Below are 24,216 nucleotides of genomic sequence, written 5' to 3'. Positions count from 1 at the left end.
TCACCGACCAACCCCTGAGGGCGATATTGCGCCGACCGAACACATCTGGACGACTGGCAAAGTGGGCGATGAAGCTCAGCAAGTTCGACATTCAGTACCGACCGCGGCCTGCCTTGAAGGCTCAGGTCTTGGCCGACTTCCTCGCCGAGTGCCCGACAACCGACCAAGGGTCGGGAGCTGAAGACCCGGGACGAGATGCGATCTCCGAGCCAGACCCGATCTCCACCTGGGTACTGCACATCGACGGAGCTTCAAACGCTCAGGGGAGCGGGGCTGGGCTCCTGCTCACGAATTCGAATGGGGTGGTCACCGAGTACGCCCTCCGATTCAACTTCAAGGCCTCCAACAACCAAGCCGAGTACGAGGCACTCCTCGCTTGCTTGAGGATGGCGAGGGAACTGGACGTCGACAGCCTCCGGGCATTCTCCGACTCTCAGCTGATCGTGGGGCAGGTCAAGGGCAAATTCAAGGCGCGAGATCCGACCATGGTCAAATACCTTCAGAAAGTAAAGGTCCTCGTGGCACACCTCAGGTATTTTGAAATTTCCCACATCCCTAGATCGGAGAACGCCCGTGCCGATGCACTCTCCAGACTGGCGACTTCGGCCTCCGATTCTTTGGGTCGGACGTTCGTGGAGACCCTCGAGCAGCCGAGCATCGATCGGGTCGAAGAAGTACAGCAGCTGACGGCCGAACCAAGCTGGATGGACCCGATCGTTCGATATCTGACTGACGGGATCGGCCCCGAGGATCCCGCGGAGGCCAAGCGACTCCGATGGTCGGCCTCACAATATGTAATCATGGACGGCCGACTCTACAAGAGGTCGTTCTCCCTCCCCTTGCTTAGGTGCTTGGGACCGGCCGACTACGCTCTCCGAGAGGATCACGAAGGAATTTGCGGGAATCACTTGGGGGGCAAGTCCCTGGCCTACAAAGTCCTGCGACAGGGCTACTACTGGCCTACCATGAGGAAGGACGCGGTCGAGTTGGTCCGAAGGTGCGAACCTTGTCAAAAGTACGCCAACATTCAACACCAACCGGCCAGTCAAATTGCTCCCATTGTCGCTCCATGGCCCTTCGCTCAGTGGGGGGTCGATATTCTCGGCCCTTTTCCCCCAGCGTCGGGTCAAAGAAGGTTCATAGTCGTCGCCATCGACTACTTCACCAAATGGGTGGAGGCCGAGCCCCTGGCGCAGATCACCGAGCGAAAGATGGAGGACTTCATCCAAAAGTCCATCATCTTCAGGTTCGGGTTGCCGCATACGATCATCACCGACAATGGACGGCAATTCGACAACCAAGACTTCAAGGACTTCTGCGCCAGGTTCCAGATCACGCACCGACTGACTTCAGTCGGGCACCCCCAGTCCAACGGCGAAGTCGAGGTGACCAATCGGACCTTGCTCCATGAACTCAAGACCCGATTAAACGAAGCCAAAGGCCTCTGGGTCGACGAGCTAGGCTCCGTTCTGTGGGCTTACCGAACGACCCCCCGCGTTCCGACCGGAGAGTCGCCTTTCAGCTTGGCCTACGGGACGGAAGCAATGATCCCGCTCGAGATTGGATTGCCATCTTCAAGAGTCGAGCGGTATCAAGAGCCGGACAACTCCGAGTGTCGGAGGGCCGACCTAGACCTCCTCCCCGAGCTACGAGACGAGGCTCAAATTCGCATGGCTTCGTACCGACAGAAGGTCGCTCGGTATTACAACGCCAAGGTCAGACCAAAGCTTTTCAGGCCTGGTGACTTAGTCCTGAGGAAGGCTGAGGTCTCAAAGCCTCTGGATCAAGGGAAGTTGGCTCCAAATTGGGAAGGGCCCTACAAGGTAGCAGACACTTATGGTCCGAGAGCCTACCGACTGGAGATCCTTGAAGGGAAACCCATTCCCCGAACTTGGAACGCCGACAACTTGAAGTTGTATTACCAATGAACTTTGTAATTGTTCGATCGGAATACGAGCTTGGTTTGAAATCTCGGAGTTTTAGCTCTTCGACTAACGAACGGAGCTCACCAAGTCCAAGCCCCGACATACCGACTTGGACTTGGTATCTGCCTGAAACCGACGGCCTTATCGTCGGTAATGCATCGGACCCTTACAAGGACCGGTGCACCCATATGAACGGGAGTTGACACTCCTTCGACGGTCGACGGTACATCGGACCCTTACAAGGACCGGTGCACCCATATGAACGGGAGTTGACACTCCTTCTATGGTCGAACTTTCGGGCCAAACCATCGGCTAACAAGCCGATCGGGCCCCGACCAAAGAGAGGCGAAATGCCTACGCGACCGACGTCGCGACTCCCGACCATGCTACGGCCGGTCGAAGGATATTCGGCTTACCACCGTCTATCGCACAACGCGACCTTAGTCGCATCCACGACTTACCGACCGAGCCACGACCGGCCGGACGATATTCGGCTTACCACCGTATATCAAAAGGCGCAGCATGAATACCCGACGCAAGGGCATCGGGATCCGACTTGTCGTCGTCTCTCCGACTGAATGCGCCGAACGACATTCGACTGAACGCGTCAGTGGAGACCCGACTACCGAACCTTTGCCACCGTTCGGTCGGGTCCCGACTCAACAGACGCGCCCGACTGACGACCTTGACTATCGAAGGCCGATCCAAAGTCGGGACCTACTCTACCTTCGTGGCGGCACGAGTTGCCGAACGTCCTAACCGACCTATACGGGTTAGAGACTTATATAAGTTAGCGACTCACGAAGACATTCAGCAATACACGTGAAAGAAAGAGACGAAAGAAAAAGTGAAAGAAGTTTTCATTCAAAGTTAAAGGTAAGATTTACAAAGTCGGGTCAAAGCCCGATTACAAGTGTTCCAAAAAACAGAAAAGACAAAAGAAGGTCGGCAAGGCCCGATCATCCTTCTGAGTCGATCTCCTCGACCGACGGAAGATCGGGGATGATCGGTGTGTCGGCCACGGTCGGCACTGGGTCGACGGCTGAAGCTGGACCTTCGGTCGGTGGGGGACTGGCAGTCGGTGCCACCTGCTCCGGGACGGCTTCCTCCACCACGACGACGCCTCCCGATGGCTGGTCGGCCATCTCTTCGGTGGCTTCCTCCTCGGCCCCCGGTGGGACGATGCTGCTGAGGTCCAGCTCCGGGTACAAGGCCCGGACCGTATCCCGACCGTCCTCGTACCCCACCCAATACGAGGCGAAGCCCGACTCGAGCATCTCCTCCCGATACTGGTCGGAGGCCCGGAAGTCCTCCACCGCTCGACTGGCCGACTCCTTCGCCGACCTTGCTTCCTCCTCCGCCCGACCGAGCGCGTCCTTCGCCGACTCTGCCTCCGCCATCGCTATGTCGGCGTCGGCCTGGGCGACCGACAAGTCCTCCTCAGCTTTGGCAAGCTTCTCCAAGCTGACCCGAAGCTATTCGCGCTCGCTTTGGAGTTCGGCGGCAACGCCATCCCGCTCGTGCCGCAGACGACGCACGGCCCGACCCTTATGTCTGGCCTCCTTCTTGGCCGACCTTAGCTCAGACCCGAGCCGGGAGACTTCGTCTACCAACTTAGCCTCCCGGTCGGCCGACTGCTTTAAGTGGTCAACCAGCATTGCCTTCTCGGCTTCGGCCGCCGCCGACCTCTCCTTCCAAGCCGCCCGGACGTTCCCGAACCTCCGGTATCCGGCTTCGAGCTCCGACATCGTGTAGATCAGCTGTCGATGCAAGCGCTTCGTCAGGAACACATGGTGAGAAAAATTCTAAGGAGAAAGAAGGCGAAACAAAGCTTACCTCGACCATGGTCGGGTAGAACTTGGACAGCATCTCGGTCACTTGCCGAGACCTCAACGACTCCACGTCGGCCGGGAGGAGGATCCCCTGGCACAACCTCCTCGCCAGGTTGTGGTCGGCCAATGCCGACGCCCCTTCGGGGAACTGTGCGCTGGGCGGCACAGAGCGGCTCCCCGACCTTGTTTCGTCCGCGGGGTCCATCAGGGCTTTCCCTCGATCGGCCGCCCCGACCGACGGAACCGGCAGCGAGGGGATGCTCGAAGTAGAACCAGCACCCCCCGTTGCGGCCACAGACGCCGCCGGATGATGTTCGGTTTCCCGAACGTCATCCGGCTCCACCGCTGCCGGCGAGGCAGCCGATGTTCCTTCGATCGCTTCTTCCACCGGCCTCTCCTCCGCACACGCTGCCGGAGCCGCGAGCGCTATGACGGGCTCCGATTGGTCGGTCACCGATGCTTCGACGATCGGCGCCGCTGGAGCGGGCCTCTTCGGAGGGCGCGAAGGTCCGGCCCCCGACGCTGGCCTCTTCCTTGTCGCAAATTGCCGAATCTCGGCGTCTGTCGGCCGCATTCTCGGAGGTGTCCCTGCGATACCGACAAAGGTGTTAATCAAAGAACCGGACCAAGGGCCGAATGAAAAAGAGGACCGGGGGATCGGCCGATACCTAGTCGGAGGACCAAGCTTAAGCCGGCGTCATAGAGAGCTTGTTCGGTAACAAGCTCCCTCTGCTTCGGAACCGACATATCTTTTAGTCGGTGGAAGTCCTCCCGGTCGTCCGCCTCCACCCGGCTGTTGTCATTGGCTTCAATTCGGGGCACGCCCCAGTGGGAAGGAAAGCCCCAAGAAGATGGAGAAGAAACAAAGAAAAACTGGTTCTTCCACCTATGGATAGACGATGGAAGATCGGTGATGAAGGAAAGGCCCTTCCGGAGGTTGAAGAGCCACCACCTTCGGGCTTTAGGGTGGGGTCGGAGCACAAAGAAAGCCCGGAAGAGCGAAATACGAGGGTTGGTCGGCAAGAGCTGACACAACAGCGCAAAAGTAATGATGAGACGGACGGAGTTCGGCGCTAGTTGCGTCGGACAGAGTCCGTAATAGTTCAACAAATTCCGGACGAACTCCGGAATCGGGAGCCGAAGATCTGTGCGAAGGTCTTCGACATACAACGCCAGATGGCCGGGCGGAGGGCTGTTAACCCGACCGCCGGCCCCTGGGGCAGAGAGTTGAAACTGCTCCGGGATGCAATACTGCTCCCGAAGCCGATCAACATTCGGCCCCGAAAGCGAGGAAACCTCAACTTCCGGAGTCGACCGGGAGTCGTCAGTCGGATTTTCCGACCGAGCTCCCCGAGTCGGATTTTCGGCCATTACACCGGAACCGAACGAGAAGAAGAAGAAGCGAAGGGAAAGAAGAAGAAGCGAAGAAGAAGAAGAGGAGGAGGAAAGGAAGACCACGAACCGGAAGAAACCCTTCTGGAAGCAGAAAAGCTCTGCCCGCGACGACCGAGAAATCACCCGGACAGAGTTTCGGCAGCAAAATGGCGATAGTGAGGTCTTGGGTCCAGGTGGTCCTATATATATAGGGCCGTCCGACGGCCGAGATGTCTCCGCGCCGACCGAAGCCTCACGGATGTGCGACACGTGGCGGCTTCCGGGTGGCCTGAGGATTCGGCGCGCCCCATCCCAGGACGGCCGCACCGCCCATATTAAATGCGGGGGGCGCCGGCCAACCACCTTCGACACGCGGCAAACGGGGCCGCGGTTCTGCATTAATGCGCCCGCGCCGATTCGCGTTCCCGACGGGACGCCTGACGGAGCCCCGCGCTCCCAGAATCGGCGTCGGATATCCGGTCATCTGACACCGCATCGTCCGGCACCCGACCTGCTGACACCGATGTGACGTCTGACGATGACAAGATGCGACGTCTGACATCTGACGCCGACGTGACATCTGACACCGACTAGACGTCTGACGCCAGCGAATCGCTTGGCATTCATGAGACGCCTGACATCGGATCAACCCGCGGTACGGTCGGAATCTGGCATACGACGAATCCACTCCTGATCGCCCAGGGTTGCTGCCCAAATAAAAGCATCGGCCAGCTCACCATCCGACTCAGGAGTGGAGGGGGGCAACTATTGGGGAATACCCACCGACCGACCGACGGACGGCCGGAGGGACCGACCGACCGACTGACGGCCGGAGGGACCTTCCGACCGACCGACCGACGGCCGGACCGACCTTCCGACCGACCGACTGACGGCCGGAGGGACCGACCAACCGACTGACAGACGTCATCACCGGCCAATTAGCGGCCCATCACCGACTGACGATATGTCGGGCGTACCTTTCCCGACCAACGGAGGGCCCCGACGCCACTCAGCTGGCCACCGACCTAGGGTCGGTCGACTCTTCCGATCGCCGTACAGCCGCCAGAGCTTGTCAGTCCTGACAGCCGCATGCGGCACGGTCATCTAGGGACATTGTCCCGCCGAGGGCATTGTCAACCCTAGCGATTTGACAGCCCCACGGTGACATGACACTTTCACGGCGACTCTGACAGTCTACAGTGAGTTGACAATTCCTCACTTGTCTGCGCCATTAATGACGGCGCCATACCGTGCTCTACTATATAAATCGGGGAAGGCAACAGTACAAGGGATCCGCTCCCCCCACTTCTCGACTCCAAAAACACAGGCTCGCACCTCTCTCTCTCTCTCCCTTGATTGAGCTCTCTGTCTTCATTTCACTGTTGTCCCGTCACCTCTCTGACTTGACCGTCGGAGGGTCCCCGCCGGAGCCGCCTCCGGTTAGTGTGGACTTTCTTTTTTGCAGGCGCTCGTTTCCGGCGATCAGGCGACGAGGGGATTGGCCGCAACAGCCTTGATGCAGTTCCAATTGAAGATAATCATTAAAAACTTCTTCTGAGAACGTGAACTATCAGTTAACAAGAAATGAATCCTCCGTAAGGAGGCCCAGAACCAGCCCGCATGCAAATAGATCTCAGCCACTACAACCAAACAGAAGAGGTAAGATATGTGGTAGCCAAATATTATACCTTGTAGCTCCGTCCCAAGTACTCCATACTTATGATACATCAGCAAAGACTGCCTCTTTAAATGCTGTGCGTTTTTACTCCTGCAACTGCACACCATCCAGCAAAATAACTTTGTGACAAACCCGGCAACATATATAGACATAAGACCACAATTGGATCCAAAAAACTTTTTCCCACGAGCCTTCCAGGAATTCCAACAGGCCATCACATTGCATTCCTTGATGCAATTTGAGACATCAATAGGAAGTTTGTACAATAAGAAATGTATGCCCAGTTGACTTGACAGAGAGACCTGCAACCAAAACAAACCATAGTTAGTAATAATCATTTCTATTATCCTGAACTTCTTTTCCTTCTTCTTTTTTCCTCTCTTCTTTTCTTTTTTCTTCATTTTTTTTTCCTTTTTTCTTTTTTTCCTTTTCTTTCTTTTTTTTTTTCTATATACTTTTTTTGTATTCTCTTTTGCCTTTTTCTTTTTTTGCAAATGTTTGTTAGATGGAGTATCATAAAGACCTGTTAGCCAAGCCATATTTAGCAGCTGTACAAAAATGTCTGCAATACAAATGTTGCCGAGAAACAATATAAGTGTGAATAAAGTATGTCCTTTAAACCCGAGGTAGCAAATTCTATAATTTATCCTCTGGGTCGAACTATGTGTAGCATAACTCCACCAACCGTATAGTTGTACAATAGGTAATCCCCAACGTTGATGGAAGCAATGTACCATTGGATCTGGGATCTTCTTGGATGTAAGAATTTAATAAGATCCTTTATTAACCCAACAGTATGGTAGATGTTGCAATTCTTGTTGATTAGAACGATAACATCGTCCTAATATAACCATGTATGCACATTTGAGCTGCTCTACAACCTTCCATTGAAGACAACATAAGATACATGATGATCCAAATTGTACCAATAGATTGCTCCTGTTCATAACACTATTGAAGCCTGCAAAAACGAATGCAAAGAATGTTAGGATAAAACCTTCCATGCTCTTTCTGTTTTTTGATGTCTTTTCCTTTTTTTTTTCCTCCTATCCCTTTTTTCTTATTTTTCTTTTTTCTTCTTCTCTTTCCTTTTTTCTTTCTTCCTTTTCTTTTTTCTTCTTCTTTTTTTGTTGTTTTGTTTTTCAACCTCTTCAGTTGACTGAACCTTTCTTTACACATATTTGTATTCTGGTTCACTGTAGTACAGGTGTTTTTCATACATGCTGTAGGCATATACAGTATAAGAATTAGTCCTGCCTTCCAATTGAAACCCAGAAGAAGTATGGACAAAGCCTGCAATAAGATTTGATCCCTTGAATCTTGAAACCAGATGATGACATATGGATAAAGCATATAAGGATAAGCCATCAGATCTTTAATACAGCAATTATCTTCCCATAGAGATAATGTGTTGAAACCTTTCAGAGTGAACCTCATAGTGGCATCCAAAAAGAGTGATTGCATATGTGATGATATGATGATTTGATTCTTGACATTTGAACACAGTAGGAAATGCGACCTCAGTCGGCTTAAAACCATACCCAGGCTCAATTTAAAGATAGAATTAGTAACTGCCCGATATGCAGAAGAGAACCATTTAGTCACATGTTCACAATGTCCCTCAAGCAAGCTGTTCCTTTTTTTTGCTTGTTCTTGAGCCATAGATGTAGATCCTCCTGTGAAGCCGCATAAATCCATGACTCTAGGCACGTACATGTTCCTGCAAAAAAATGAGCATTAGTTTGAGGTGACACCACGATGTCATAACCGTGCTCGTGTTGAGCAGAAAAATTATGTTATGCTTAATCCTTTCTTTGGAACGATACTCCGTGACTATCGGCTTGAAGAAGATATAAGCAATATGAATCGACGTCGGTTATATATATTATTCCGGGAGGCATCAAACTTTCGCGCTCGAGTCGTCATTCCGTGCTCGCTACCTAACCTCCTCTTCCACTCTTCACTGTTGCCTTGCGTGGGATTTTTTTTTTAAATTTTTTTTTTTTAATATTTATTTTCAAATCTACCCTTCTTTCTACCTTATTTTGTTACCTATTCAACGTGCGATTTCAAACTGAGATGGCACCCCACGATCTATATTTTGAAATATAAATTAAAAAAATAAAACCGCATATTAAAAATATAAGTTTACGATGAAATCATATTTTCAACATGTGATTTCTCTTTTTATTTTTTTTTTCTCTTTCGATTTCTTTTCGCTTTCTTGCACAGAGGGGTGCAGACGGAGGACGGAGGAGGCACGAACAGAGAATGGAGGGGGCACGGGCTAGGGGGAAGGAGGATGGTGGTCGCATGGGGCGTGGGTTCGTCGAAGCTCGAGAGGGGGGGAGAAGGGGTTGGTGGCCGCGCGGCGTGCAGGTTCACTAGGGCCCAACGGGGAGAGAGGGTGGGATGGTGGTCGCATGGAGCACAGGGTGGATGGCGCAAACGGTGGCAAGATGGAGCCACAACGGGTGCAGCGTAGAAGGCCACAGCCTAAGCCTCACGAGGAGAGAGGGAGACGGCCATGGCAGCAGGGAGGAACGGGCATGGGGCTCAAGGAGATGGCACAGAGGAGTGGTGATCGGGCAAAAGTACCGCATGTGGCGCACTGGAGGGGGAGGGTGTGGATCAGCTGCCGGTAGAGGAAGGCAGAGGATGGGAGAAGGAAGGGAAGGGAGAAACGAGAAAAAAAAGAAAGAAAAAGAAAAAAAAAGATTAATAATAAAATATTATTTTTTGATTAATAATAACAAATTATTATTTGATGAATAATAAAATATTATTATTTAAATAATAATAAATTATTATTATTTGATTAATAATAAATTATTATTATTTGATTAATAATATATTATTATTATTATTTGATTAATAATATTATTTTAAAATATATTTATCACTAAAAATCAATAAATATGTTTCATTAAAAAGTAATAAATATATTTATCACTAAAATAAAAACTTTATAAAATAATAAAATATATATATTATTTTTAAAATAATTATATAATAAATAAAAATATTATTTTAAAATGATATATTTACTCAACAAAAAAGAATCCCATGCATCGTGTGAGTAATAATATGCTAGTAATAATAATAATAATACAATACAGCATCGAAGGGGGCATTGAGTAGCGACGAATAGGTGGAGGAGCTATAGATGATGCCGGAGGGGGGTGGCTATAGAAAATAGAAATTTTATTGGAATATAATGATCTCTCTGCTTTGGCTGGCAGTGCAAAAGGGGTTGACCCATGTGTCATCTCCTGACACAAGGGTCATCCTGTGGATCATTCTTTTTTGCATGTCAGTCCAAAAAGGCATGCCAATGTCTTTTTTTTCAAAAGAAGACGATCCAGGGGTTGCCCCCTAAGATTCATGGATCCACCCCTGATGTACAAAAGGTAGTTTTCTTACATTTTTTATCTTCAAATAAAATTTTTGATTCAAATAAAATTTTTATTCTCCATTCTCTTATATTTTAAAATAATATTTTTATTTATTATATAATTATTTTAAAAATAATATATATTTTATTATTATATAAATTTTTATTTTAGTGATAAATATATTTATTGATTTTTAGTGAAATATATTTATTAATTTTTAGTGATAAATATATTTTAAAATAATATTTTATTATTACTCAAATAATAATAATTTATTATTAATCAAATAATAATAATTTATTATTAATTTTTTTATTTTTTATTTTTTATTTTCGTTTCTCCCTTCCCTTCCTCCCACCTCCCCTCTCCTCCCCCCCCCGTCGATCCTCTATCTTCCTCTATCTACGGCTAACCCACACCCACCCCCCTCTGCCGCACCACCTGCGGCACCTCCATTTGGCTGCCGCTCCTCCGCATAGTCCCTCTCGAGCTCCAAGCTCATTTCGCCTGTCGCCATGGTCACCTCCCTCTCTCCTTGTGAGGCACCCACTGCGGCCCCATTTCGTTGCTGTCCACGCCGCACACATCATCTATGGGTGGCAAAATAGGTTGATGGGCCATAAACACGGGTTAATCCATTTACGACCCAACCCATATAACATAAATTCTAACCTGGCACATTTATTAAATAAGTTGAGATTCACAATCCATACATGGATAACTTTTTAAACGGACTACCCATGTAACCTATTTATGACACAATTAATAAATTAATATATAAATTTTGAAAAAAAATAAAATCCATAAAAAAATCAAACAAAACCCAATAAAAACCCATAATAGTGGTGATACAACAAACCTACTAAAAATATATATAAAGACTAGCATCAATCATGAATGAAAACCTATTTCAATGTAAAAGTAATTAAATTATACCACAAACATATCCATATTTAAATTCCACAAATCAACAAAATTTTAACACCAAATAACAACCAATAATCTACAAAATACATAATAATATAGCCATCCAAGTTCCAACACAATATAATAAAAGTTCGCAAGCTAAGTCTCTTTCTTAAAAGTTAAAACTATCAAGACTCACTTCAAAATACGCTTCATAATCCATAGTTCATACATAATAAACATTAAGTCTTCATAGAATTTGTGCACTCAAGAACATCTTCCTCCTTTTTATCATCATCCTCAATTTTCATGCTCAATAAATCATTTGTCATCTCTTCATGTGTCACCAATGCATTATCTACAAAAATCATAAAAAACAAAAATTTAAGAAATATGAAGAAACTCATAAAATGAAAAAAAGACAATTGCATTAAATAACAAATTCACAATTGTTAATTTATTATATCTCTCTCCATACAACCAATCTCTAAGACATACAATTGCTTCTACATTCTCAGGTTTCAAGGCATTTCAAAATTGACCAAGTACTCTTCCACCAATACTAAATGCACTCTCTGAAGCAACGGTTGAAACAGGAATGGTAAGAATGTCTCTTGCCATTACAACTATTTCAAGATATCGGAATTGATTTGCTTTCTAATAAGCAAACATATCTAGCTTGGCATTTCTACTCACCTTGGGTTCATCTAAGTAAAGCTCAAGCTGATTTTTTTGTGGACCGAATTCATGGTTCTCAAAATCATCAAACTCCTACAAAAACCAATACGAATAGCAACTAGCAAGTATAAAATATAAGTAATGCATGCATAGACAACTCACAATCACTACCTAAAAGAAATCCATAACTCATAGAAACTAAATTAATAAAAGCTACTAAGATATAAATTAGAAGTAAGTACATTAATATACCTTCAAAATATCATCCGTCTCAAGAAAAGTAGAGTGCACTATCAAGCATAATGAATGTAAAGTTCCATTTAGTTGGCATATCTTACCTCAAACCTCACTTAGAATTAAGAGAACTATGAGAAACATACTCCAAAAATTTTTGTTTCCTAATTTGAAAACCTTTAAGATACTTGATGCTCTGATGAATCTTTTAGATAGATTCATCAATCTCTTTTAATTCATCTTGAACAATCAAATTAAGAATGTGAGCACAACAATGAAGATGAAGAAATTCTCCATCACATACCAACCCTTCTCTCAAGTTCAACTGAGTTCTTAACATATCAACCGAAACATCATTTGATGATGCATTATCTAAAGTAATTGAAAACACTTTGGTATCAATGCCCTAATTACTTAAAAAAGTGTGAGCCTTCTCCGCCAATGATATTCCATTATGAGGAGGAGGCATAAAAGGAAAGTTAAGTATTCATTTTTGCAAATGCCAATCCTCATCAATGAAATGAGCTGTTAAGCAAATATATCAATCAGTGGTTATTGAAGTCTACGAGTCTAATGTCAAACTCACTCTATCAGATACAGAAGTTAGTATATTTTCTATCTTAATCCTCTTTCTCTTGAACATTTTAATGCAATTAGCTTTGCAAGTGTTCCTACTTATCATCTTCAACTCTGGCCTTAAGTATTAAAAAACAACTCTAAGCCCATCCCACTCAACAAATGAAAATGGCAAATCATGGATAACCATACAAGATACCAACAACTCTCTCAACTTTTCCGGATTGATTTTAGAGGAAGCATTAACTAAGTTAGCAGCACTACTATGAGAAATCAATAATTGCCCAACATCTCTTGTATCTCTCCTAATATAATTTGAAATGTGTCGTTTCATATTACCTGCTCCATAGCTGCTGCTGCATTTATAAACAACACCACAATATTGTACTTGCTTCTTTTGATTCCATCTTCTGTAATTGGCAACACGTCAAAGAGCATTCACACATCCGAAGTTTGCTTTTACCTCCTTTTTGCAGTTTTTTTATCTTTTATTTTAATTGATTCTGCCAGTTGAACAATATCTTCTTCTTTCTCATCTTTAGTCTCAATGTGGTCCTCTTCTCCCATAATGCTTTCATTTCTCTCAATGATATTTAAAGACTCTCCTACTCTTTCAGCCATCTACGTTAGACAACATCTAGGTTAGATTTACAATCTAAATATTGTAAGCAATTCCTATTTAATTTGATTTACAAGACAAGTAAGACCCAAATAATTAGAAGAAAAAAATATAGTTTTATTTTTGTTTACAAAACAAAAAAAATGTAAAATCCTAGTTAGATTTTCAAAATCAAATCTACTTTTTTTTAACAATATCTCCTTAACAATATATGGATTTTATTTTATAAGAACTAGGAGAGTTCAATTGAAAGACTTGAATACAAAGGATTATATATATATATATATATATGTTCTATATGCAGCAGTGATAGAAAAACTAAATGGAGATTAAACTCTTCTAATCCAAAATATGAGAAACAAAAAAAAAATGATATTGTAGTCAAAAAAAGTTTTCCATCAATCTAGCAATGGAACACATCCTACACAAACGCCTATAAACAAAGATGATTTTTACATTGTATTAAGTATAAATATAATAAATATTAAATGGCAATGGTTTTAAAAAAATAGCAACAAATTAAAAAAAAATTGCTCGAAGAGTAAGCTCATAATAGTTATTTGCATAGGTGTGCAGGATCTTAAATTTATAGCTATTATTATTAATTATAGTTTTTTTTTACATCCGTTGTTGATGTTAGGATGGTAAATGGGAGTGGCAATTGGCACACTTGATCCACTTGGAGGCTGAAGTGGGTACCTAATATAACAATTAAAGAAACCCCATCCAAAAAATCACTACAAGAGCCAAAAACACCGAAAAAAAGAACACAAACACAAAGAATGTAACGTAGGAGCTGTGAGTCAATGGGGGAGACCTTCCAGGTATTTGAATCCGGATGTGAAAGATCCCTTTGACGTAGATAGTCCCTTTTGGGCCTTCAATATATGAGACAGATAAAATTAAAAAGGAAAGATAACAAGTTAACAGCCCAAAATCAGCAACAACAGAGATGGCGTGAGAGAAATTGAGGAGAAAGGCTAAAGAGGAACCTGATGAGAACTGAGAGAGAGGAATCACGTGAGAACTGACTGTCACTAAGAAAAGATGGCATGAAAGGGAGAGAGACTACAAAGAAAAATTGAGAACAGAAGAGGCAGAGAGTGGGTTGCGGCTGCGAGTTTCTGAGGCGGGGGATTAGATTGAGATTAGATAGGTGTTGTTAGGGTTTAAAATTATTATGAATTTTAAAAAAAAAATAATTTTATTTTTTAATAAATTTATAAAAATATTAAATGAATTATATGGATCGTATTTAAGCTCGTGGGTCGACCCACGAATGATATGAAATTGTGCGGATTGTAATCAGATCGATCCATTTCCGATCCGATCGAAATCATTTAATTGCACGTAGAGGTCGTGCGGGTTTACGGACCGTGTCAAAAATTACCACCTCTATTCATGCCAGCCAACCTTATTCTGACGAATCAAGAGGGCGTTGCAAAACGGCGTGCGGCTGAACCCTGATGCAACACCAACGCGGCTCGTCTTAGGCCCTGCTTGGATACGCCACGGGGGAAGAACAGAAACGGCATTGACTCTGTCTGGGTCGGGCGGAGCTGCTTCTCTGTCTTTGTGATCGTGGGGAAGGAACATGGATCGCCGAACCCTAGTCCTCCTCTTTCTTCTCCTCGTCTCCTCCTCCTCCTTGGGTTCATCCTCTTCCTCCACGCCGGACATTCGAGTTCTCTCCGCAGAGAGACGGGTAAGCTCCCCAATCCCTCCCATGTCCCCCCGGATTTTCTTCCCCCTTAAAACAGCCACGTATTCGAATTATGGCTTGCGCCTGTGATATTCCGAGGCATGGTTTATCAGATCTGTTTTCTTGTTTCAGTATTACACTCGTTTGATTCAGAATCGTATGATATGCGCGGATGAATCTAAATATCTTCAGCTTTTTCATTTGTTTCTTTCCTCGTTTTCGATCCTCTTTGTTTTGCTTTTGAAACGTTGCGGCGCTTTTCTTTGGTCGGATTTTGTGCTTCATCAGTCGTTTCCTGAGTGATGGTACCTTCTCTTGTTAGCCCTTGGAAAGAGGTTTTACAGGTCTTTAACATCCCGCTGCTTTTTCCAGGCAATATATTCTCTTGGAAAGAGGTTTCTTTTTTTCAGTTTTTCTCCTTTCCCATTTGGTTTATAGCATTTGGCTAATCAATTCTTGGAGACCTTTTTTTATAGGTCCAACAGTGACCAAGGCATCCCACATTCTAAACTTCTTCCTCTTTAAATAGCAATATCGATGGAACGTATCTTTTATTGGGATGGAAGTGAAGCCCCTTTTATCGATCCAATTTTTTTTTTAAAAAAAAAACTTTAGAAGTTTTATGTTTGTGCACAGCCATTTTCTTCAAATTACATGAAGCGTTGACTTCGCTGCAGGACTGTTGTGTTGGCAAGTATGGATACTGATATGTTTTTTTCTCTCTTTTTTTTCTTTTTTCTTTTTTTCGCCTTTTGTGTCTGTGAGTCTCTCTTCTTCTTCTTCCTCCTCCATTTTTGGTGTGTGTGTGTGTGTGTGTGGTGGTGGGGTGGGGGGATTGTTAGGCAAAATGACTTCGTCCATTGCAAGGGTAATGAGAAGATGCCCAATTCCTAATTTAATGACTTCAACTAATCTTGCATTTGATGCTGATGCAGATTGATCTGACTTCGTCCATTGTAAGGGTTTTTCTGACTCTGAAGGTACATTTTCAAACACACCTGCTAAGTGCTGCTTAATTCTTTGCATTGAACTGATAATAGGAACTTATGCACTTGTTTATCAGAATCTGCATAAAGTTTTATTTTGGTGAAGAAGCATCTATTATTTTGTACCTCTTGAAATGATATTAAATGGAGCAAAAAAATTTTGCATATCAAATCTTCTTTACAGCATTCGGCATAGATAGATGGAGGTCTCCTCAAATTTTATCAAAAATGGGGGGGCACTGATTATAGTTCTTAGTTTGGAGTAGGCTATACATATCTCGAACCTATTTTCTGCTGTCACCCTTGATTGCTTTTCTCCTGTTTAGTATTTACATCTGGTTTTCATGAAACTCACTCAGGTGGAAAATACCGGGGCATCTCAAGCTTCAGATGTTCTCCTTGCTTTCCCACCTACTGAAGCTGAACACCTGGCAATGGTAAAAGCATCCACAACTGAAGGAAAACGCAAAAAGAAAATATATGTACCTCTTTCTGTGAATCCAACTGAGTTACCTGATACACCAAATGGCGCTCATCTGTTCTCTATATCTCTGCGTAATCCATTAAAGACTGGTGAGGCAGCAGTGTTGGAGGTGCTCTACATAGTAACACACTGTCTAGAGCCATTCCCGGTGGAGATCAGCCAGTCAGAGACTCAGTTTGTTTACTATCATGACAGTGCAACACTCCTATCACCTTATCATGTTATGGAGCAGATTACATATATCAAAACACCAAATAACAAGGTGGAATCTTACACAAGGGTAGATCCTACTAACCGTGCTGGGACAGAGTTAAGATATGGCCTCTATCATGATCTTCCACCATATTCATATTCTCCGATAATTGTACATTTCGAGAACAACAATCCATTTGCAGTTGTTGAAGAACTCGTGCGTGAGGTGGAAATTTCTCATTGGGGAAATCTTCAGGTCAGGGATCATTACAAACTCAAGCATGCTGGTGCACGGCACAAAGGCATCTTTTCAAGGTTAGTTCGGGAAACATATGCAATGTCATCATAAAATTATGCGAGTCTAGGTTTGCCCAGTGATTGACCAACGTAAGTGATCTTGATCCAAAATTATTTCTCTGATGCCAGGTGCTAGTTGGTTGGGTTCTTGGCTTCCCAAGTCCATCCACTATTATTACATTCATTTCTCTTAACTTCCACTGCTTTGTTTGTAAGGATCTTGTTGATCCATCTCTTCTGTTCGTGTTCCTGTTACACTTGTAACTGTTAGCCTATGGTTACCTGACAATCTTCTTATGTTGCTCAATATCTTCCTAGGAAGGCCATTTAAGGTTCAGAAGCACAAATGATCCAGGCTGGTACAAAATGCACCGTAGGTGCTGACTTTTGACATTAACTGTTAGCAACAAATGTCAGCATTTGTTCAGGTTGGCACCAACCAAGCATTATTCATCGTGTCCAAGATAAAGACTAACTTAAGTCACAAAGCTAGTGATATTGAATGAGCTGGATTCAGACATGTCATGTATCCAGTGAAATATATAAACCTGCACCATGACACTGACCTTTTCTTAACCTAATATGATATTCTTGAGAACACCCTGCTTCTAGCAATCAATTCTTGTAAATTGAACAGATGAAGTCATATTATTTTGCCTTCCGGTATGATATTGCTGCACTGCCACATTATCCAAGTGTGGCATGACGGTATATAAAGTTGTTTTCTTTTAGGATGCATGGAGAGACAGAGAAACTAATCCAGGGTCTTCCAAGATTAAGAATTTTTTTGGCCCAATTTGATTGATAAAACCGAATTTCCCCAGTATAGTTCCAATTTCCAGTCTAGAAAGATCATGGAATACAATCTTTCTACTGAAGCATTATGATACATTTGTTAGTTTAATTTGTTGGATATTTAACTCCCATGCCTCATGGTTGGTAAAGGAAACCAAGACCCCTTTTATTATACAGTTGAGACGTAGAGACATAAATCATAGGATCAAACTGATTATTTTTAAGCACAAGCAAGAGGTGGTGCTGTACTTTCACTTCTGGAAGGTTCATCACTGTTCTGACTCACACACATGGGGTGTTCTTTCCGTGAAGTAGGTCTCTAGATCCTCATCTTCTGCAGATAATGTCAAAGTTCTGGGAAGCAGATCGGTCAAGAAAACATGACAACATTGCTATCTTTATTGATGTGGTTTTTATCAGTGTCACCTTGTCATGAAACTTTCATTTCTTGCATTCATTGTTTTCATATCTGTTTTTTTCTGAAAGCTAGTGATTTGTGAACCCAGTCTGTGAAAATAAACACAAATAAGGTAACTAAAGGAAACATGGACTTTACTGCAAGGAACAGATGTTTTACTGCATTTACCTAATGAATTCAACATAATTTAGCCAAACTACAATTATCCAAGATTCTGAAATATCCAAAACAAATGCAAATTTGAGGACTGCCCACCAACTTAGTATTGATCAAACTCCCTAAACATTGACTGAAATTAGATTCCCAACCAACCTAAGTTCAACTACTTTGAAAGATACGAGGTTTATTTTCCCATGGACTTTCTGAGTTAAGCAATATTGCTTGATAGGATTGTTCCTCTGCATTAGATATAATTCATTGCCTTTGTTTAGTGACTTATATTTAAATCAATATGACAAGAACTTTTATTGCTGTTTGACATGTTGCTTGATGTTGCATCAACCCATATGATTTAAATGAGAATCATTGTTTATTTCAATTAGAAATGGATCTTATGCAACTAATCAAATCCATGCCTATGTATATCTGATAGGGTGGCATCTTAAGCATGCATGTTGTCTGGAGGTTTATTCATGTAGTTACTGCACATGTAGCTATCTTATCATTTATGTGCTTAACATCATTGGCAGGGTTGAATATCAATCAAGGCCATCTATTAGTGGTGTCTCTTCATTTAAACATCTCCTTGCAAGGCTTCCCCCTCGAGTTCACTCAGTTTATTATCGTGATGAGATTGGTAATATCTCATCATCGCATTTGCGTATTGGTTCTCAGAAGGTACAGAAAATTAAATGTCTGCTTTATGTAACTTATCGCAAGACTGTTTGTGTAACTTATCGCAAGACTGTTTATGTAATCTCTCTCTCACACATGCATACGCTTATTTACAGTTATTATATTTCCCTAAGAACTGTTTGGATACGTATATACATACATATCTAAATATATGTATGTATGAGCATACATATATGTGTACCATGTAATATATGTACATATATTTATTTATTTATATGTATACGGGAAAAATCGATCTATAAAGTATTTTGAGAATGCACTTGGTGCTGTAAAGAGTACGGAAGTTTCTATGAATGTGCTTTTGTGACAACTGACAAGTTTTTAATACTGTGGTGCCAATAAATTATTTTCTCATCATGTGTTGATTTGCAGTCAGAACTGGAAATAGAACCCCGATATCCATTATTTGGAGGTTGGAAGGCCACTTTTGTCATTGGTTATGGGCTACCATTGCAAGATTTCCTTTTTGAATCACCTGATGGCAAGCATTACCTGAACTTCAGTTTCGGATGCCCTCTTCTTGAGACTGTGGTTGATGAGCTAACCATAAAAGTAAGTTCCACAGGTTTAACTGTTTAAGCTCAGGGATGTATTATCATGCTCTGGTTCTCCATAGTTTTCTATTATGAAGATTCGTAACATTTATGGTTTGTTGGATGTGTAATTGTGGCAATAATATAGCTCTCAAAAGATTGATTGTGTTATCTTTTGACTAAAAAATGTAATAAATTTCTGTCATGGAAGCGTAACCTCAACCACACACTACTTTATACTAACTGTTTTTACAGGATCATTCTCTCTGTTGCTTAAGGATTGCATCCTCTATTAAAACTAGTGGTTAAAAACTTTTCTTCCAATGTCTCCCCTGATTATGAGAGACGGTTTATTAAAAAACACTAGAGATGGAAATTATTTCATAGGGATGAGTTGAACTCGAAATATTATTATCCAAATTCACAAATAGCCACTACAGGTGAGATAACCATCTATTTCTTCAAGGATTAAAAAGCTATATAATAAAGTTTTTATTTTAGCAGTTCCTGAAACAATTTTGTCCTTTATATACCATTAGTCCTGATGATGAAGCTGGAGATCAATGCCAGATATTGGCAAAAAAATGAATTAGAGTCTTGTTCTTATCTGTAGAATCTTGTACTTTTCATTCTTGTATATCTCTATGCTGAGCACATGTTATTATTTGGAGCCTTTTCCAATAAATACTCACTTTCTTAGTGGTGTATTGTTCCATATACTATGACCAATATCCAGAAATTTCCTAGTTTTTAATTGTTGCTTGAGCGAGAAATGCAATAATGCAACATTTAGGAAGAGTTCTTATGAAATGAGAGAAGGGGGAAAATGTCTCAAAAAGTCTTGGGTCCACATGGACAGGGCCATTTATAATGAAAAGAATTTCAAAGTAGACTAGTGATCAGCAGGTGTGTAAAGGAACAAATTGGTGATTGTTAGTGATGCATGTGTACATAGTTGACTGGACTGCCTTCTGAAACTATTGACTGTAAGATTGTTGCTTCAGGTGGTGCTTCCCGAGGGATCCAAAAATCCATCATCTGTGGTTCCGTTTCCAGTAAATCAACAGCTTGAGGTAATTGCATGTAATTTATTTCCAAATTAATAGCTGAGTTGAGATGTCTGTATTGTTCTTTGACAATGATTACGAGCTGGAGATTGAAAGAATCACACACAACCGAGCAATGAAAAGGTTCTTTCAGGATGCTAATGCTTGATTTTTGGGGCTATCATACAAGCAGGGGCTCTTGATTGAAAATGTCACCATTAATTGATAAAGAGAAATACAGTTACTGATTTATTTTTCATTGATCTGTGTCTATTTTTCCCTTCTATAAGTACTAGTTGAATATTTTGGTGATTCTTAATTAGTGGCAACGTGATTGCATTCGCTCTTGGTCTCGGATAGAGATGACAACGGGTCGAGTATGGGTCGGTCAACCAATACCTATACCCCCCTCTCATGAAAAAATTCATACCCATACTCACCCTGTATCCGTCTTGGGTCGGATAAAATAGAGGATGTGGGTTACATCGGGTCGGGAATACCTGCCTTGTCTAGGTTTAGATTGGATCATGTCGGGTCAGGTCTCATAGATCTCCCTCAGATGCTCTCCTTCTCCACAGATCTTTGAAAGAGAGAATGAAATGAAGTTGAATAAAGTGAGAATGGATCTCACACCATGGATTTGGTATCTCATATTCATATGAGAACAAAACTCCATAAATTGAAAATTTCCCAAAACTCACAAAATATTATGCTTCTATCAAGATTAAGCTCTCAAAGCCTCAAGGGACAACTCGCACCACAACTCGCACAAAATCCCATTTGCTTGAGAAAAAAACCAAATTGGAACCCAAGATACCTCTCCATCTCCTCTCCTTCCGCACAGATCTCCAAAAAAGAGAAGTGAAAATAATAAAAAAAAAAGAATCAATCTAAGTGGGAAAAGGTCTTACCTCTTAATTTTTCCATTGTTTCTTTTGATTTTTTCCTATGTTTTCCCCTATTCTTGCTCTGTTTATTCCATCGTTAGGAGTCCCATATGCTTGAGAAAATAATCAAACCAAAACCCAAGAAAACCCTCCATCTCCCTTAAGTGCTCTCCTTCCCCACAGATCTAGAAACAAAAAAAAAAAAAGGATCAATCTAAGTGGGAAAAGGTCTTACCTTTTATTTTTTTCCATCTTTCCTTTGTTTTCTTTGATTTTTCCTATGTTCTCTCCGATTTTTCCTATGTTTTCCCCTGATTTTTCCTCTGCTTTTTCCATCCTCAAGTCTCAATCGGGTGGGAGGTGTGGAGTGACCGGAGAGGGATGGGGGCATCGCAGCATCGGATGGATGGGAGATGGGGAGGAGCGGAGGATGCATCTAGGGCAAAGAGGGGAGGAGGTGTGGGGGTGGGGTGGAGGTTTTATTTTATATATCTAATCGGGTTTGGGGCAGAGCATACTGTTACCTATATCCGATCCGAATCCATTTTGGATTTTTCATCTAAAATCCATATCCGCCCCTAAATTTAAATGGGTTTGGTAAAATCTGCCCCATTCAGGTCAAGTCGGGTTGGACATCTAATGGGTCGGCTAAAATTGCCACCTCTGATCTCAGACTGACTTTGCAGTCACAACAATGTGGCCACTTTAACAGTGGCTTTAAAGACGGATCATTTTTTCAATATCGCCATTCAAGTTGGTTTTTTCCACATAAATTATTATCTTATGGAGAAAATAAACTTATCAAGAACATTTCTTTCAGTGATGAAATTACAGCAACTCATTAGATACTCCTTCCACTTGAATTAGTGACATGCATTTCAGTGGATGTGACCACAATCATCAATCAAAAAATTTCTCTACCTTCTATCCAGAATTAATTTTATACTCCATTGCAAATAATTTTTGCTTGTTTAGAAAATAACTCATGCACAAACATGCAATCACAAATATTTAGTTCTCCTTTCTCTTGAATTTGTCTCATGTTGTTGCATCTGTGCCAAATACTAGCATCGTATAGAAAATTTAGATATCTGAAACCAGAAAACATTAATAAAATTTCTTTGTTACATATTTTTCATAGTTGTTGTTTCTTTACAACATTGTCAGTATTGCATGCTTTCCAAGCTGCACCTTTCTCCTGATCAGACAGATTTCATTATTTGTGTAACTATTGCAGACAACTTATGCATATCTTGATGTTGTTGGGAGAACTACAGTGGTTCTCAAAAAGAGAAATTTAGTACCAGAGCACAATATCCCTTTCCAGGTAATTCTCCAGCACATTTCATGTAAACTGAGATTTATAGATTCTATTTGGTTAAGGACAACCATTTCTGTCTTTTTCTTCTTTCTTTTTTTTTTTTGCCCCAGCTTGATGAAGCCAATGGGAAAGTCCATTTATTCATATATGAAAAAAAAAATTTTGAGTATTTGGGCAAGTGCTAAAGCTGAAGTTTGATTCCTTATAGTTCAAAATGGTTGATTTTATTTTGTCCACTAATGCACAATGCCATGAAATGCTCAAATTCTAAACCCCTTCAACCTCCGCCTCACCCCTCCAAAAATAGAGTATTAAAGAAAGAACTGTGGGGGAATCCATGCATATGTTTTACACGGATGACTCAATTTGACAGCAAAATGTTCTTTTCATACCTTCTGTCATTGTTACATATAGCTGGCTGTTTCTTGTGCATGATTTGTATTAATGGTGCCCTGTTCTTTATCATTTGAATTCCTGAATATCCTTTTAGATTGTTTTCATCATCAATAACTCAATCACTTATCTTTTAGTTGGCTTGACGGGTGAGATAGCCAACTCCACCACTGGAAACTAATTCTCATTTTTAGACAACATATTGGTGCTCTCTTTGCTTCATTCTATTTGCCTTCATTTTATTATATTCTGTTTATGTTTTTGTTTCGCTGCAGGTCTACTATGACTTCAGTCCAATATTCATGCTTGCTGAGCCCTTGATGTTGGTATCTGCAGTTTTCCTGTTTTTCATTGCTTGCATTGTTTACTTGCACATTGATCTATCAATTAGAAAATCATAATTCTAATCTCAGAAGATAGAAGTGTCATCTTATAGCTTTTCAGAGCAGTTGTTCGATTAGAAAAACATCAGACTCTCAACCTTTGTAACATTTTACTGAGGTTTTGAAGAATTACCTATCAGTGGCTTGCAAGGCTTTTGTAGGATAATTATGATAAGTGTAACAATTTTGGACTGTTTCTCAAAAAATATGAGCAGTGTTACTTTGTGAAAACACTGTTCTTAATCTTTCCTCTCATTTGAAGATCTGAGATATAGTTAATCTTTTCTCATAGATATCAGCAACTTATCATGTTTGTCAAATGATATCGTTTCCTATAAATAATCATTACTTCGGATGTTTGTCATTATGGTGACATGGTGTAGCTGATTTTACTGTGATCATATATTAATCTTGTATTCCTATTATTTGGGTAATATTCATATGAAATCCCCCGATCTCAAATGAATGAGTTATCTCTTATCTTCTGAGATCAGCAATAACCAAAATTTAAGAACCGGATTGGGGGAAACATTGTTGCAGGTAGAAATTAACACTTCACTATGGACTGCTGTGAGCTTAGAAACATAAATGCACAAAAAACGGGCACCCTTGATTAAAATCAAGAAGAATCGGGGATACTTTGATGGCATTCAGATTTTTCTATGGCTGCCGCCGATGATCGTTAAAAACTTTTTGTGGTCAGCCAT

At 42.3% G+C, this 24,216-nt stretch overlaps 1 protein-coding gene across 1 annotated transcript; it reads left to right on the top strand.

Annotated features, from left to right (window-relative positions):
• Positions 1-14,701: 14,701 nt before the first annotated feature.
• LOC105055664 (dolichyl-diphosphooligosaccharide--protein glycosyltransferase subunit 1B) lies at positions 14,702-23,764 on the top strand. Its single transcript, XM_010937577.4, has 8 exons — positions 14,702-14,922; positions 15,855-15,899; positions 16,265-16,896; positions 18,781-18,928; positions 19,319-19,498; positions 20,484-20,552; positions 22,650-22,739; positions 23,402-23,764. Exons 1-8 carry the CDS (start codon positions 14,812-14,814, stop codon positions 23,525-23,527), a joined length of 1,401 nt encoding a protein of 466 aa, XP_010935879.1. The 5' UTR covers positions 14,702-14,811; the 3' UTR covers positions 23,528-23,764.
• Positions 23,765-24,216: the final 452 nt, after the last annotated feature.

Source organism: Elaeis guineensis, chromosome 12, assembly GCF_000442705.2.
Source record: "Elaeis guineensis isolate ETL-2024a chromosome 12, EG11, whole genome shotgun sequence".
Lineage (NCBI taxonomy): Eukaryota > Viridiplantae > Streptophyta > Magnoliopsida > Arecales > Arecaceae > Elaeis > Elaeis guineensis.
Note: the sequence above shows the minus strand (reverse complement) of the source record. Positions and strands in the feature narration are given on the sequence as shown.